This window comes from Archocentrus centrarchus, chromosome 12 (assembly GCF_007364275.1).
Source record: "Archocentrus centrarchus isolate MPI-CPG fArcCen1 chromosome 12, fArcCen1, whole genome shotgun sequence".
NCBI lineage: Eukaryota > Metazoa > Chordata > Actinopteri > Cichliformes > Cichlidae > Archocentrus > Archocentrus centrarchus.
The window spans coordinates 9,458,557-9,477,007 of NC_044357.1; the positions used below are offsets into that span (position 1 = coordinate 9,458,557).

At 38.9% G+C, this 18,451-nt stretch overlaps 1 protein-coding gene across 2 annotated transcripts; it reads right to left on the minus strand.

Annotated features, from left to right (window-relative positions):
• Positions 1-5,808: 5,808 nt before the first annotated feature.
• On the minus strand, positions 5,809-12,889 carry LOC115789086 (sodium/glucose cotransporter 1-like). 2 transcript variants are annotated; one of them, XM_030742280.1, is made up of 13 exons: positions 12,804-12,889; positions 12,568-12,627; positions 12,322-12,426; positions 12,113-12,218; positions 11,509-11,589; positions 11,220-11,428; positions 9,833-9,968; positions 9,586-9,693; positions 9,353-9,503; positions 9,101-9,269; positions 8,194-8,409; positions 6,197-6,302; positions 5,809-6,082 (listed from the first exon to the last, which is right to left on the minus strand). In XM_030742280.1, the coding sequence occupies exons 3-13, from the start codon at positions 12,415-12,417 to the stop codon at positions 5,877-5,879; spliced, it is 1,584 nt and encodes a 527-aa protein (XP_030598140.1). In that variant the 5' UTR covers positions 12,418-12,426; positions 12,568-12,627; positions 12,804-12,889; the 3' UTR covers positions 5,809-5,876. The 2 variants fall into 2 exon arrangements, with proteins under 2 accessions (XP_030598140.1, XP_030598139.1); XM_030742279.1 differs by having other exon boundaries at positions 5,809-6,088.
• Between the last annotated feature and the right edge of the window lie 5,562 nt (positions 12,890-18,451).

An 18,451-nucleotide genomic window follows, 5' to 3' on the forward strand; every position in this document is an offset into this window, starting at 1 on the left:
CACCCCCCTCCTTTCTCTCTCTCTCTCTCTCTCTCTCTCTCTCTCTCTCTCTCTCTCTCTCTTTCGGACACACACACACTCACACACGCATACACACTGGCCTCTCTTTTCCTCTCGTTCACTCTCTCGCTGCAGCACACACTGCAGTGCCTCTGCAGCCAGCATCACGTTTTTTCGTTGCCAGAGAGAAAAATTCAGCCAATGAGGAGCAGAGCCACCCTCCCACCCCCTCTCCCATACCCCCATCTAAACACACACATGCATATTTACACACAGACACACAGCCATTCGAGATATGAAAGCACCAGCAGCAATGGATCATACTTTACATGCACAGACTCACATAAATGGTTAAGTCCATGAGCCAGGCACAGGAAGCTGGTCTAAACAGATCTGTAATCTACAGAGTGCTGCACACATGAGAAAACAGAAGATAAATTCACTCACTGATTTACTGTGTACCTGTCTAGAAGCTTTGGAAAAACACATCAGTCTCTGCATATCAGTTTGCACGCTCTATGAGCACAAACTGTGAAGAGTGTAGCAGAGCGATGTCATTTGTATTCCTTCCTCCTTAACCTGAAACTAAACCTGAGCCTGCAGGATTTCTTTAAATTCACTCAAAAACTTAAACAAAGCTGTGTAAGCTCTGGGTGCACACAAGCCGGGATGTTGCGTAATAAGTTTCTATCTGCTCAAGCCTTCATGCTGACCAATAAATAATCCTCCGATCAAAGGATGAAAAGACAGGATGTGAATTTTTCCATTAATGCTACATAGATATGCTTACATAATGTGGGAATCAAATGCATAATGTATGCGAAGTACAAATACAATTCTGCATACCCTTTAGCTCCTTCTTAGGAGTTTTAGCAGCATTTGCTCCATGTTAGGGTTACATTTTATCATGCAAAACGTCTCATGTCTCACAGGATTGCAGCAACACTTTAAGTACCCATATTTAGCATTTACAGAAAAATACAATAACAGTCTAATATTGCTGTAAGCGGATTTCCATGTTCATTGACAAATGTGTCTGTGACTCCCTCTGTAGGCTACGCATCCTTGTAGTAACAACATAAAATATGTCTTCAAGATGTTATAGGCTAACTGCTGACTACAATAAATCAATACTGCTGCATAAAACTGACCTAAATATAAACCTAAACAATTCAACTTCATTTTGAATTCAGTGACTCATTTGAGAATATTTTCAGCACTCTTACCATCATTTTCATGCAGTGGTGTCTCTTTGAGCTCAGCAGGCTGTAGTCCCAGGCCCCAGAGGAGGGGGAAGCAGCTATCCTTCAAAAAAAAAAAAAAAAAGAGCGAGAGAGACAGAGAGATATCTTACCTTAGAGGCCATGAATCACCTGGATTAATTCAGAGCTGAAGGGAGTGAATGTGAAATCTTTGGCTTCCTGCTGAGGAACAGACAGGATGTCTGGAAAGCTGCCTGCAGTCACAGTTAAAGTTAAGCTACCTGTTGATTAATATCTGCAACTGAAGGTAAGATGTCTCATGAAATGCCTGATTTCCCATTAGTCTTTTCAATATTAACAATTAAAAAAAACAAATCATGCAATACATTTTTTTTAAGGACACCAGTGATCAAAGTAATTTATCTTGTTAGCTATTAAGTAATTATACCTATATATATAGGTATAATTACCTATATATATATATATATATATATATATATATATATATATGATGAGGTTATAATATAGCACATATGATTCAGCTTTTCTGGATACAAATGAGATGTTACTTTCTTGAAATTAAAATGACAGGCTGCTTTCAAGTGTGTGCAGAAAGCAGGTAATTTTAGCCCCTTGCTAGGTGGTTGCTGAACAGCCTGATGGTGTCATAATATCATCCATAACTGAAGTTTTGTGAATATATATTTGATATTATTGTTGTGAAATAAAAAAAATATATATATATATAATGCATTTATAGGTGTTATAAGTGCATAAATGTTAAAAACAGGTCATTTGAGTAGCTAGGGGCCTAAGATACACCTGTGAGGCACGTTTGCTTTCTCAACACCTGATTGTCTAGCAATAGTTGGTGGACAAAGAAACAAACACAAGATAATCTGCTTCATCAGCTGACAAAAACATAACTAAAGGGAACTCTTAAATGACAAAGTATCCAAAAGCTGTTAAGAGGTTGCATTTGGGCAAAGCTTATTTGTGTATAATTCAGAAAATCTTGAAAATGAACTACAGTCAGCTATTATATAAAAGGTGGACTTATTATTAACAAGTAATTAGGAAATGAGGGTAACCTGTTCATTGTGAATATAAAGTTATAAGGAAATTGTTCTCAGAGGTCTCAGAGAAAGGAGCGAGGCTTTGTTCCTAAAGATTTCAGTACCATCAGAAGTCTTTTTGCAACCACCAGTCGACCTCTGTTGGCCATTAACAAGAATGCAGGTTTAGGGCACTTCAGTGTTCACATTTCAGAAGCTGTATCCAACTTTGCTAACATCTATTTATCCAGTATCCTGTTTCCTGTGCAGGCTTGCACCATAGGCTGTTTAAAAAATGGACATAGCCAACATGACATCACCCAGTGGTTTTTACCACAATGTTAATGTTTTGGCAACCTCCATGCATTTTGTATTATTTGTCATTTAATTCTATTAAAAGTGCTCCAGAAGCCAAAAAAAGGTCAGGTTAATTGACTTCAGTCAGCAGAGGTGATCTATGGAGACTGACGGGCTCTTGGAACCAGCCTCAGGGGGCCGCTAGAGCAACTACAGTTTTTAGTTGGCTTCATTTTTTTTTAAGCTCTGGAAGATTTTGCTTGGCTTGCACTTTGGGAGACACATCATATGCACTGGCCAAAACAGTTGTGATGTACTGGATGTATTGCATGCCCTGTACCCAGATATGAAAAGGATGTTACCTGTCAGTGACCAGCAGCAGCCTGTATTCATCTTGGATGAATATGGATCAGTTTATGCCTGATTAGTTCTGAGTCAAAAATCAGCAAAAAATTATACAATTAATGTGGGTTCTGTTTTGCCCACGTTCACTGATGATGATTTCACATCACTAAGCAGTGTGTTATAGGTATTAAATATTATAGATTATTTCTTTGTTATTTTCTAGTTGTCTATTATTTCTATTGTCAGTGCACAGGAGTGAGGAGGATGGAGAGAGAGAGGACAGAGAGATTGTACATGTAGTATTCATAGTTGAAGGGTTTAGGATTAGGGTTAGGCTGAATGCACCAGGTGTGTCAAACCACACCTGGTGTGTAAGTTGGAGACACCATCTATTTGACACTGAAGGATGAACCCGTGGTGGCATAAACATCACATCGGAAGCCTTTTAAATCAAAATCTATTGAACAGGCCAGACGACATTCAGAGAATCCAGAATTAAATATTTAAAATTTAATAAAAAGACTAAATGCAAAATTAGGGATTTTCCATTTAAAATTATGTAACAACACAATAATACACATTCTCACTAAAAAAGACTAAAACTAAAAACCTTTTCATTAAATGATTATAAATTAAAAGAACACAGTCAATGGAGGCAGTCAATGAAAGGGAGTTTATAAAATCGAGGTATTTGGCTTCATTTTTAATGTTTTTCATATGTGTTCTGACGAGCATTGTTTCTCCTGATGATTTTATTGCTTAATTTAGAAAGTAAGACGTCATCCAGTACACTCATCACACCCCAGATGTAAATAGTCCTGCCTTGAGAGGCGCATAAGAAAGCACTTTTACTGAGGTCAGTTTACAGTAAAACAAGTGCAGGGTGCAAATACAAACAGTGCCACACCAATTACAGAATCAAACTGAGGGTTTCATATATCAGGTTAAACCCAACTAAGTGTTGCCTAAACTCACAGTACAAACGTTCCTGAGCAGAATCCTTTTTGACGCGATCTCCTCTGGTGTAGTGAGGCTCCTGTGCCTCTAGGAGGCGCCTGAGCCTCAGACTCCTTTGTCCTGTGCTGTGTCAGGGTCTCGTGTTATAGCCCTGATTGTGACTTTCACAAAAGGGCTCATATGTGTTGTCTCAGTATCATTTCAGGGTTACTCATAGATATATTTTCCTGTTATAAATCTGTAAAGTTTCAATAACCATGCAGCACACTGGAGCTTTGTGAAGCGTATTAGTGTGCCCCAGTACGAGTTAGATACTGATTTATAGCGAGTCATAATCAGTGCTTTTTATGACATAAAAGTGGCACTGTGACAGACCTTCAGGCTCTTATCTCAGCAAAGTCCCTGCATCGTTACTTGATTATACAATTAAGTCTTGTGCTGCACATTCAGTGCTCAAGGACTCGCAGCGTTATTAATTATTTGTTATCACAAGCCTTTTTTCCTGTTTTAAATGGGCATTCTGCTAACATGCTTGCGCTTCCTTCCCAAATTTTGGAAGATAATTTATTTTACACAACATCATAAAATGCTGCATGTCACAATCAACTAAAAAAAAAAAAGTTCTTACCGGTGTGAGTGAGATGAGCCTATATTTTGACTTGGATTGTTTTGGGAGGTTTTATTTTTTTTTTTAAGGCTTAGTTACCACGTTGATCTGCCAAATGTGTGATCCGCACAGCTATAAAGTCATCTGCACATGGTGAAGAATAAGAAAAGCTATAAAACTTCAGGGAATAACACCCGAAGGTCCTCGCAATCATAAATGATTCAACAGTCGTTCATATGCTGGTGATCTGCAATCAGTGTACATTAACCACAGAGTTACTGATAAGATAGAGATAATGGGAATGACTCACCGGCCTTCTGGTGAATTTAGAAGTAGCACTCTGTGTTTGTTTGTAATTTAACATTTATTTACCAAGCAGTAAACATGAAATTTAACCTCAACAAGAGCAGAAATGTATAACTTAAAAACAATAATCAGAAAACAAATAATTAACATTTTTAACAGCAGTAAAACACTAGAGGGCAGTCGAGACAGATAGATATTACTACTGAGTGATTCTCAACCCTTCTTCCCTGAGATGCTTTTATTCATTAACACCTAAAACAACATAGAGGAAGGTGTGTGGATTCAAGAAGTGACAGCACTGAAGGACTTTGAGCACACACAACGAGGAAGCACAGCTTAAGTGCAGTGAGGTAGCACACACTGTTATTTGAGGAATTTTGAAGCATCTCCTGTGCTTTCCTGGTTTTGTGTTACACTTAGTCTGCTGGCATTTAGCATGTTAGTTTGTCTCCCTTCTTTACTGACAAAAGGCAGCATCCCGAACTGAAAACGCACACGTTGCATTCCCTTTTACGTCGCTCTTGTGAAAACAGCAAAGTACAAAAGACATGTGACATTTTTATAATTCCTTTAGTTGGAAATTAGCTTTGAAAATGCAGATCAATCATTAATTGAAGAGATTACAAGCGTGTGCTGCAGATTATTTTATCACGTTGTGATTGTTGCAAATGAATCATAGATTTCCACGAACAGTGTGAGGGTGTTCTTTACAGGAGAAAGACAAACCTGCAGCTCCATTCACGAGCCATTTAGAAGTCTCAGTTAAGACCCAGAAGAAACCTCATGGCTAACCCCAGGACAATAGGTAGCATTCAAATATATCCATATATATATATATAAATATACATATATACCTTTTTTTTAAAAACATGTTTTAAGTGCAATATATTGTTCATATATTACAGTGTGATCTACTGGTTTACCTAAGCTTTCAAATACCAGGAAGAGTTAGTGAAAAGCTCAGTGCTGTACAAAAATACATTTTACATCATAGGAAAAACATTATAGAGGGGTTTGCAAGTACATTATCTTACTTTAGAGGGTTACTGGGTGACTTGTTATATTTGTATAAATTAGAGTGTCAGACAGCAGTTTAAATCAGCTGTCTTACCCAAAATAGCCATGAAAGAACACAGCCACACACAGGAGGATGACGGCGTTGGCATTGACTACATTCCTCCATAGAGGAACCTCTGAGGTGTCTGTGAGCTGCTTCTTCAGCTCTTCCTCCTCTTCTTTAGTCAGCTTGGGGGCTTTCTTTGTTTCCAGTCCACAGAAGCACATCACTGCCTTCTTACAGAAGCCGGGCTCCTCTTCGTCTTTTGGAGAAGAAGAAACAAAAAAAAAAAACAAAGTTTGTTTGTATCTGTTTACATGTGTGACTCCACATTTATTCTATATGTATGCTGTATAAGTCAGTTCATTACCATCTGAGTCCTCACTGCCGGAATCTTGGTTATCAACCCAATCATCCATTTCGAGGTCAACCCTCTCCTCCGTACGGTTCCTCAGGCTCCAGCACAGTCGATACAACTAGTCAAAGAACACAACGCATGGTCAGAAATAGATTATTTGTCATTTTATTTTTGGGATGCCTCTGTATAGTTCACTAAATGTTGGTTTATGTAAAACTCAATGGCTGGGTGTCACTCAATGACCCAACCAGATGACTAGATAGGTGTAGGGACCGGTGACAACTCACTTGTGCATTCACATCTATAAATTATTATTTAGACTGCATTACATTTTTATGCTTTAAAGTTGAAATGTAGAAACACTGTAGATGCTACATGGAGTTGAATTTGTCTGCATTATTACGGTATGCTGATTGCTGGTTCTCATACAGATAAACAAATATTACTATACCTGACTTGCTATCAGAATATTTTTCTAATAAATAGCCTTAAATAAATAGCAACTTAGGTTTACAGCCTAATACCGTGTCACAAGAGATAAACTGTACAAGATCTGCACACATTTTTTTTTTTAATCAGCAACCATCATTTTTTTCTGCCTTCATGGTGTCAACAACAATATTTTCTCCTTTCTAGTTTGTTGTGGCAACTTCAGGAGGTTGTGTTCTTTCTCAGCATGAAGCCACACTCATCACCTCTTTTCTTAGCCTAGCTTAAACAGCTCTCTCCCATATCTTCAAGGTATGGCTCATCATCTTTATCCCTCTGTAGTTATTACAGCTCTGCACATCACGATTGAAAATCAGTACCAGTACACCTCTTCTCCATTCCTCAGGAGAAGAAGTGTACCGGTACTCCAAGAATGCACTAAACAATCTGGTCAAAGAGGCCACTGCCCTATCTCCTGGATATCTCCATACCTATGTCATCTGAGCTAACTGCCTTTCCACTCTTTATTCCCTTCATAGCTGCCCTCACTTCTTCCTTATTAATCCTCAGACACTTATATAAAGTGTGAAGACACTTGGGCTTACAAGATAAAGTGTGTTCAGCAATTGCTTTATTCTATACTCATCCTATATAAATCAATTTGAACTGAATGAATGCATATCCAACCATTCTCTTCCATTCCCTTACTATCCTGTTCAGGGTCGTGGGGGGTGGGGGGGTGGAGCCCATCCCAACTGTCACAGGGCGAGAGGTGGGGTACACCCTGTACAGGTCGCCAGCCCATTGCAGGGCTAACACAGAAAGACAGACAACCATACACACTCACACCTATGGGTAAATTAGAATCACCAATTAACCTAACCCCACTAACTGCATGTCTTTGGACTGTGGGATTAAGCCAGAGTACCCGGAGAAAACATCCACACAGAAAGGCCCGGGCCAAGGTGGACCACACCACTGTGCTGCCCTGAATAGATACCAATCACAGGAAATCCAAAGTACCGCAAACATTTTGAGTGAGTAACCCAGTGACATGAAAGGTTTGAAGATCAACGATTGCCTGTCGTGTGTTGACCTCAGATGCGGGTTATCCTTTGTAACATGAGAGTGCCTAGCATTAGCCACTTAGCTTGGCCTCTTTCTGTAATGCAAGGTAGACAGAGTGCTTGGTGGTTGCTGCAGCACATTTAGAATGCTTACTGGTTATGTTGCTGTTGTAAGTCATGATGACTTGTGTGTGCACCAGGGGGTGAAGTTTGGCCACAACGATCAAAATGAAAAATGGATCACCAAGTGTTGAAAAGAAAAATCACAGTTATTTGGGTGTAAATGCTCAGCTTTATATGGCAGAAAACACTAAGCTTTTAAATAATGGAAAAAATGTCTGCAAATTTCTGCAGTGAAACAAACAAACAAAAAAAGTTTAGCTTCTGCAATAGGAAAACAATCAAAACCATATCTTAAAATCCTATGTGAACTAAACTGAACTAAACTAATAGAGTGCAATTGAGTGCATTGTATCTACTTCTTATAGCAAATATGAAATAACATTGCCTTACATGTTTGTCATTGATGGGTTTGGTCATGAGAGACACTGTCAGAATGATGAGGCAGGAGATGACAAACAGGATGATCCCAAAGTAAAGGTAGTGAACTCCACATATGACAGTGGGACAGTTACTGGGCTCAGCGCAGCTACCTGTCCCATAAACAAACTCAGTAATCATCCTGGTCAAGCCGATACACAGTCCAATTATGAGGCCATAAAAGGCCCCCTGAGGAAAGAAAGCAAAGAAGAAACATCAGTTTAAAGAAGCCCGGCATAGTGAGCGATAGCACAATGTATACACATACAATATTGTATTTAAAGTTATAATTTTGGATAAATACTTCTTGTTGAAATTTAGATCATATCAAAGCCACATTTGGCTGCACAATAATTAGGAAGCGATGACCATGACATGCCCCAACCAGCATTTGCAACATTTGTTGTCTAACACACATCCTATATTTAATCTGCATACATCCAATATGAGGTTGTGGGGCAGCACATGGGGGTCTATATATCACTTGTCCATGTATAACACTACTTTTTGGGCAGGGCCAGCTGGAAAATTATTGCTCTGAAGCTGATTTTCCCTAAAATGGCATTGATATTGATATTGATGGCACTGATATTCTTAAGGACTGCACACATTACGGACTTATGTGTAGAGTAGCTTTAAGAAGCACTCCAAAGGCTTTCATTTTATGTGCAGTCCATATACTAAGCTACTATAAGCTAACAAGCTCCTGGCTCCAACTTGTTTCCCATACAGCCTTTAGACTTGTATGAATCATCTACTTTAATAACCCACAGCAAGAAACAAATGTTATTCATCAATAAATCTCAGAGGTATGTGAAAGATTCTGTCACAATGAAAATGAGATTTTTTAAAAAAACATTGAATCAAAGACGCAACTCACGGGCTCATTGACACGTTTGCAGAAAATGGCAAGCAAGAAGACAGCTGCAACAGGTGGAGCAAGGTAGCTGGTGATGGACTGGATGTAGTCAAAGAGCTGACCACTCTGGGCTGCTTGTACCACAGGAATCCATGCTATGCTCGCACCAATCAGGCCCAAGATAAACACTCTATACACAATTAAAGCAAATGCAATCAGTAGCCAAGGATTTAACCAATACTCTTATGAAACAGTGACAAAAACCTATTTTACCTGCCAGCAATCATGAGTTCTTTCTCACTGGCAGACTTTCGGATCTTAGTGTAGATGTCCATGGTGAACAGAGTACTGGCGCTGTTGAAGATAGAGGTAAGGGAGCTCATCAGAGAGGCCAGCATCACAGACAGCATGAGCCCTCGCAAGCCTGAAATAGAATATCAGATTAAGAAGAAGTAAGATAGAAAAAGGGCTCATAAGAAAAAGCTCATAAGAAAAAGGTCACCAACCATCAGGCATGAGGTCAACCACCAGTTTTGGATAAGCGATGTTGCTGCAGCCCACACTGGTCCCACAGTGTTTTTCACATTCTTTTGGATCCACACATCCCACCACATCTAGATTGAAGGCAAGAAAATCCACAATATGTCAATTCGGCACTGAACATTTTATGCATGCGTTGCACATCTAATTTTAACCAATAAGCTTGGTGCATAAGTCACAAGTAATAGACTCTGAAAACCACAACACTCTCACCTGGGTACAGGATCCTGCTAATCATCCCGGGGAAAACCATGAGGAACATGGGCAGCAGCTTCAGGTAACCACACAGGATGCAACCTCCTTTAACGTGAGAGAGACTCTTGGCGGAGAGGCAGCGCTGCACAATCACCTACAGTTAGGAAACCATAGTAGTGCAATGCAGTGGTGGTAAGCAACTAAATACATATATTTAAGTACATTTTTAAGTACAGTTTTAGGTACTTGTACTTTACTTTTAAGCTTGGTGGTACTTATTACTTTCAGTAAACTGAGATTCAGTGTGAATTATTATATTTTACATGTATATTTTTACATTTAAATTAAGATTTTACAAATCATATTAATCATATTGTTTCTACTATAAAGCACAACTCATAGATGTAGTGAGAGCTCTATGACCAGCCAAAGGCTCCGGTTGCCTGGGTAACCCTCTGATGTATTGATCACCCTGTCATCACGTATCCAGTGATTATTTCATTCATCATTGCTTGAAGTCACTGAATGCCACTGACTTTCCACGGTCTGTGGCCGCCACTTTGCTTCAGAGCTCTTCCTGTGTGGACACTCTTTATGGTCCTGCATTGAGTCCACACGGAGCCTATTTAAGTGACGGGCACTGGTTTTTACATTTGGACTCATGAGCTGGTGTGAAACTTAACTGACTAAATATGGAGCAGTTGCTTTTACTGAAACTTTTGCATGAATTGTCAGCAGTATGAAAATGAACAAACCAACATATTGTGTTTGCGTTAGCATTGTGAACAAGCTAAATTCAGCCTATTTTGTTTAACACACGTATTATCCCTGTACTAATCAATACACTCTGTTTACATGGCACATTACTTCCAAGCAGACCAATCACAGTTGTTGATGTCTGCGGTGGCGCTACGTCAGGCTGCAGTAACACAGTACTATAAATCAAGCTTGAATCAACAGTGCAGATGGATTCCGGGAATAAAGGGAACTGGGTTGAATCCATGAATGGTAGATTGGATGGGTAAGTGGATTGAAAATGGTTGTCATGGATTTCAAACCACTTTTGACCTTTGAGGTTGAACCCAAAATGTTTGCTGAGTAAACCAGTGAAGTCAATCATCTTCTTCTGTAATGGAATAGGGATAAAGTAGGATAACCATAATGTTTTGTTTGTGTGCTGCATCAGACTCTTCACTGAGATCCAGTGTTAAACTAAAAGCATGGTTATCCTCCCACCTCACACTGCCTATCGAGTATGACCCCCCCCCCCCCCCCCCCCCCCCATTGACAAACAAACAAACAAAAATCAGGCAGCATAAAGGGGCATGATTAAAAGATTGTTGCAAGTGGTTGGTAAAAACTGCAGTTAAGCTGCCCAGTGGTCCTGCTCATTTGCTTCATTCACCTGATCAGTACACCAGTACCAGGCAGCTTGAATGGTGAGTCCAAACACGAGACCAGGCCATGGGAGGTCTCCTGTAATTGGATCCCTGAAGATATGGAAGGAGTCTCCGCGAGGCTCGTAGCACTCTGCACTGATGTTACCCGTTTTTGAGGGGACAGCTTGCATGTAGAGCTTCTCGAAGTTTGCATAGCCCCCCACCTCATTGAAAGCTTTGGAAAATCATGTTCAAGTGAGAACAACTTTCTTTTTACTTGCCAACATATAATTTGTACATCAAATATCATATTACCAAAGCCCATGAGAATGAACGAGCCAATAACCATGATGATGGTCTGCAAGGTGTCGGTGTAGATCACTGCTGCCAGTCCACCTAGGATAAAATATATGATGTTATCAATCTGTAAAAAAAAAAAAAATCTTTTGAATCTTAAATGTTTTATCACCACTAACAGATATAACTAAATTTATTGGAGAGGACAGAAATCAGCTTATCATGTCATTACGTAAGAACTCGTTCTGTAGAACTTGTAATTGTGGATGTGATGTTACAAAACAGCAACAGAAGGGCAGTTCATGCTTATCTTAGTCCATGGACAATCAACCACAGCAACTCAGCACAGATAAACCAGCAATGAGGAAAGAGAGAGATTGTTTGTGTGTGTGTGTGTGTGTGTGTGTGTGTGTGTGTGTGTGTGTGTGTGTGTGTGTGTGTGTGTGTGTGTGTGTGTGTGTGTGTGTGTGTGTGTGGTGTGTGTCTACATGTCCACCTTGAAAAGACTTTACCCCCAGTCATCGTGCCATTTATGCAGATAACACTTCTTCTTGCTGTAGTTTATGAGGAAAATGTCAATTTATGAGTTCCGTAGTGAAGGAAGTGAATTTTGTGGACAAACCTGTGACAGTGTACAGTGCAGTAATCGCTAGAAGCGCAATAACAGCGACATAGATGTTCAACCCAAGGGCCTGCTGGATAAATATTGCACCGGAGAACATGTCTGCCTGAATGTAGAAGGAGGAAAAATGCAGGATTTTATTGAAGATCGTGCAGAACTGGAAAAATGTCTAAACAGAAATATTTTCTGCTGCTCTTGCAGGGACTTACTGAGATTTTGGTGAAGACATACAAGACGAGGGAGAGAACAGAGAGATAAATGCGAATGCGCTGTCCTCCGAACCTCTTCTTCAGGTACTCGGGCATCGTCACTATCTAAATATGTCCACAACACATGAGATTTTACTCATGACACAACTGTAAATAAACATGGTGGTTATGAATTGTCATTTAGAAAGGGGAAATAAATATATGCAGGGTTTTTAGGCCAACTTGTGGCCTTACTGTTCTGTTTACCCCGGCTTTAATGTAGATGGGCACAAAGAGCCATCCCAGAATGACGACCACAATAAGAGCCTGAAACACACAAACATACAAGAAATAATCCAGTTTCCTTTCATCCTCTGCAAGGTGGAGCTCTCATCAAAATCTATTTGCTCACCCAACAGAGATAACTGACAGAGTACCAGAGGTGAGAAATACTTCTTTGCATGAAGTGATAATGCATAATTAGTGCAGGAACTGTTACTCACATTCCATTCAAATCCACCAATGGCTATTCCTGAAGCTGCAGCAGTACCGGCGATTCCTACAAAGTGGCCGCTGCCAATATTGCTGGCAAACAGTGATGCTCCGATCTGTGGAGAGCACAGTTACATCTGTCAGTAGCTTAATTTTGAAATTAACAAGGTTTTAGAATTCATTAATGAGTCCAGCTGATTATGCTTTTTATGCTAGGCCACATGCTCAGTATACTAATAAGTAATTGTAACCTTGCATCACATTTTATTCCATCTATTAGAGCAGAACAATAAAAATCAATATGATTATAAAGTGAAGGAGCCTGTCTTTCTCTAAAAAGAAAGATACTCACCGGCCACCATACCATACTCCTCCCTGCAAGGAAGAAGCCACCTACGGTGGATCTGTTGGTGCGGACCATAGCCTGCAATGGGATAAAGTCACATTTTAGAAAACTCTTGTCAATTTGTGCAAAACAGGCACTGGGCCACATCACTTAGTTTTTGAATTCAGGTATTTTGAGTCCCATTGCCACAAGTGTATGAAATCAAGCACCTAGCCATGCAGTTTGCTTCACAAACATTTGTGGAAGAATGTTTCGTTTAAAGAATTCACTAAAGTCAATCACTGTGCTATAATAGCAAGTCAGTTCTTGAAATTTCTTCCCACCTAGATATTCCACAATCAGCTTCAGGAGATAATGTATTAATGCACAGTGGAAGCATTCAGGAACCACAGCCATAAAGTGGCAGATCACATAAAGTTACAGAACGGGGTTCACTGAGTCCTGAGGTGCATAGTGCGTAAAAGTCACCAACGCTCTGCTGACTCAATAACTGCAGAGCTCCAAATCTCCTCTGGCATCAACATCAACGCAAAAACTGTGCATTGAGAACTTCATAGCATTGGTTTCCATAGCCTAGAAGCTCCTGCAGGTGTAATGTGTAGGGGACCCAGTAATTTTCTCCTTATGGTGTATATGCTTTTTATACACTGTTGCAATAACATTAGTTCAAGTTATGAACGATTGTGTATTTACGTTCTGAAAAGTCTCTGATCTGCTGCTATAAAGCTTTGGTGTAACAGGTTGCTGAGGAAGAATCTACGACTGTGCACATCAGTCTACTTGCATTTACTTCAAAGTGCTGAAAAATTATACCTTTGTTAATTAAAGTAAAATGCCTCTCAAATTAACACACAAATAAATGCTTTTTTCCCTTCGGCAATATAAATCTTAATACTTTTGATTGAAGATTTCCTAGATCAAAACAATTTAAAGCTATTAAACTGCAGTGGAGCTACAGAGAAAGGGGGGATTTAAAGAATTATCAGCTGAAGGATTGCAAAACTTACCCATACGCCGACCCCCAAGACAACCAGAAAGTACACCACAATAACGGAGATATCAGCTGCATTTTGAAGGGCCACGGTGTTTGTTGTTTCATTTTCTGCAATTCTGTTTATATAAGAAAATCCAAAGTAAGAATAATCTTGAGACATTTTGGCTGAGATGGACACTTGCAGTGTTGCTCAAGCTGGCCCTGTTTGACTGACGCATTTACACAAAGCGATTACCTTTATAACCTTTGGTGTGTGTGTGTGTGTGTGTGAGAGAGAGAGAGAGTGTGTGAACGAAGGGGGCGTAGGTGTAAAAGATGAGGGAATAGAGAGAGCAGATTTGTCTAATACATCAACACATACTGTAGCTGAAAGTGGATGCACATGTGCACATCACTGACTCATGAATGCTGGTGTAAAAATGAATGTGTTAAAATGTGTAACCGTTTAGCAAATAATATTGTTAATTATCAACCTACAAGGAAGTACCTCAAGTTAAGATACTGGGGTTGCCCAAAAACCAAAAACCCGACAGAAAAACTTTGCATTGCTTAAATTTAATTCAGTCTAATTTGCAGCATCACTGATTTTGGCACCTATGCCGATCATAAAAACAGGAATAGCCATTAAATACAGTCATTGATCAGTCTCACAGATAATTTGCATTCCAAGGATGATAACAACAAGGAAATATATTTCCTGATTTACTGCAAGTCAGTGACAAATACTTGCTACCCACATGGAACATTAGGGATATTTAATAAACAGGTGTTTTAGTGCGTGGGTTAATTATAAGTCTAGCTGCTGTTTGAGGAGGGCTGTAACAGACTGAAAAATAGATGAGGACCATCTTCAGCATTAAAAATATCTGTCTGTAGAGTAAAACACAGAAACATGAAAACAACTAAATATCCTTACCAGAAATTATTATAGAGGAAAGAAAGACCAAAACAACAGCAAAGACATCAGAAGAGAGTTTTTTACTCTTTTCCTATTGTTGAAATGAATTTAGTTTTGGAAATAAATAAAAATAAAACATTAAAAAAGAAGAGGGAAAGTTTTGCAGACCATAATTAATAAATCATTTTGTAGTTTTGTATCGATCTTCTTCACAAAGCGAAGTGAGGGATATAATTTCTGCGGTAAACCTTTGTATGAAAACGACCACGCTGGGTTTCATGAAAAAGAAGTACTGCCAGCAGCCAGTAGGTGTCTCTGCAGGAACAGCTTTACGAGCCAGATGGCTCGAAGCTCACATAGATGAAGAACAGGGCCCATTAAAATAAGAGTTTGTTTCCTTTGATTGTTTTTGGAAAAAATTAAAAGCAAAAAAGTTTTACATTCAAAATGTAAAGTAAATATTACCCGAACTTGTGGACGTGTAACACATCTATTTTTTTTTCCGTGAAACAGCGTGAATGCTGTCTATAGTGATGTACAAGATCCTGGTAATCATCCCGCGGAAAACGGGAAATTTTTATTAGGCCTAATATTGTTAGTTATTTTGAAGGTGAAGAATGTGATCATGGATACAAGTAGTGGAAGTGAGCATCACATTTTATTTCATCTATTAGAAAAAAACCAATAAAAACGAATTAGTTTCCATGGATTTCCATGTGGGTAATAGGATTATAAAGTAAAGGAGCCTGTCTTTCTCTAAAAAGAAAGATACTCACCTTCCACCACACCAGAGCTTAATTAAATCTGTCTGTAGCTTAACTTTAAAATTAACGAGGCTTCAGAAATCATTAAAAAATCCAGCTGATCTTCTTATGCTAGGCCATATACTCAGTATACTAAATAAGTATTAAATGATTTTACACACTTTATTTCCTCTAATAAAATGACTGCTTTCTTAACCTACTCACATTTATATAGCACTGTTTTGTCTTAATTTCCATTCAACTAGGCTTCTATACTCATGTATTCATAGAGCACATAATTTACCTCATAGTCATGGTCAGTGTAGAATCACCAATTAACCTAACATGCATGTCTTTGAATTGTGGGAGGAAGCCCATGAAGGCAAAGGGAGAACATGCAAACTCCACATAGGAAGGTTCTAGCCAGGATTTGAACCAGGGAACTTCTTACTATGTGGTGACTGTGGCAACTATTCCACTACTGTGTCATAAAGCAATTCTTTTATGATACCTTGCATTAAATTTTATTCTACCCATTATAACAAAGCAATAAAAAATCGTTAATGGCTCTTATTGCAAGATGAATACTATAATACATAATTCTAAAATGAAAGCAACTCATTGGCCACCACACCATACTCCTCCCTTCAGGGAAGAAGCCACCTTCAGTGGATCTGTTGGTGCGGACGATAGACTGTAACAAAGCAAAGTCACATTTTAGAAAATTCTCACATCTGAAAAACAGCAACACCCTAGTTTGATAATGTATGTGTGCTTTACGCATATATCTTATTTTATACATCACTGCAATAACATTAATCAAAACCAGTGAATGATTGCACAGAAATTCAGTATTTACTTTGTGAAATGTAAAAAGTCTTTGATCAACAATAAAACAATCGTAATGAAACTTTAAAAGTCCTTACTTGATCCAGCTGTCTTAGCTAATTATAGAGCAATCTCCAACCTTACCTTTGTTTTAAAAAAACTCTTAAAAGAGTGGTTGTAAAGCAGTTAACTGATCATCTGCAAAGAAAGTGTTTATTTGAAGAATTTCAGTCAGGTTTCAGAATTCATTACAGTACAGAAACAACATTAGTCAAGGTCACAAATGATCTTCCCATGGTTTCTGACAGTGGACACATCTCTGTGCTTGTCCTCCTAGACCTCAGTGCAGCTTTGGATAGTGCTGGCCATAAGATTTTATTACAGAGATTAAAAAATACGATAGGTATTAAAGGAATTGCACTACAGTGATTTGAATCATGGGTGGAGCAGTAGTTAGCACTGTTGCATCACAGCAAGAACGTCCTAGGTTCAAATCCACCATCTGGCCAGGGCCTTTCTATGCTAAGTTTGCCTGTGTTTTCCCCCATGTTTGTATGGGTTTTCTCTGGGTACCACAGTGTGAAGACATGCAGTTACTGGGGTTAGGTTAATTGGTGATATTAAATTGCCCATAGGTTGGAATGGTTCTTCGTGTCTTTGTATTAGCTCTGCAACTTATTGGTGACCTATCAAGGATGTACCCTGCCTCTTATCCTATGGCAGCTGGGATAGACTCTAGTACCCCTGCAACCTTGAATTGGATAAGCCAAAGAAAATGGATGGATGGTTTCACATGGTTCTGCACTAGGGCCAGTAATTTTTACATTATAAATGCTTCCCTTAGGCATGATTATTAGAAAATACTCCATAGGTTTTTATTGCAGTGAAGATGATAACCAGCTTTATCTGTCCATGAAGCCAGATGACACAGACCGATTAGTTAAACTGCAGGAATGTCCTGAAGACATACAATTTTTTGGCCAGGATATATCCTTCAACATACATATTAAACAAATATAGGACTGCTTTTTTTGCATTTGCACAAAATCTAAAATTAGAAACATCCTGTCTCAGAGTGATGCTGAAAAGCTAATTCATGCATTTATTACTTCTAGGCTGGACTTCTGTAAAGCATTGTTATTAAATTGTTCTAAAGGTTTCCTGAAAAGCCTTCAATTGATCCAGAATGCTGCAGTGAGAGTACTGACAGGGACTAGAGAGAGAGAGCATATCTCTCCCATATTGGCTTCTATTCATTGGCTCCCTATTAAATCCAGAACTGAATCTTTAAAGACCTCATAGTACCGTATCACCCCAATAGGACACTTCACTCTCAGACTGCAGGCTTACTTGTGGTTTCTAGGATAATTAAAAGTAGAATGGGAGGCAGCTTCAGCTTTCAGGACCCTGTTCTGAGGAACCAGCACCCAGTTTGGATTCACGAGACAGACAACCTCTCTACTTTTAAGATTAAGCTTAAAACTTTTCTTTTTGATAAAGTTATAGTTATGGCTGAGATCAGGTGACCCTGAACCCTCCCTTAGTTATACTGCAGTAGGCCTAGGCTGATGGGGGTCTTTCTGTGATGCAGTATTTCTTCTTCATTCACCTCTTTTTCACTCTCCACATGTTTATACATCACTATTGCATTTAATCATTAGTGTTTAATTTTAAACTCTGGCTCTTTCCTATGTTAGGGATTATTTTTTTACTCAATGAATAAAGAACAAATGTTTAAAAGTAAACTCCAGGAAGTTAATTAATAAACAGTGGTTCAACCAAATAATAAACAATTAAATAATACATTAGACAGAGAGCAACAGACAGAAAGTTCTGACTAACTTCTCAGT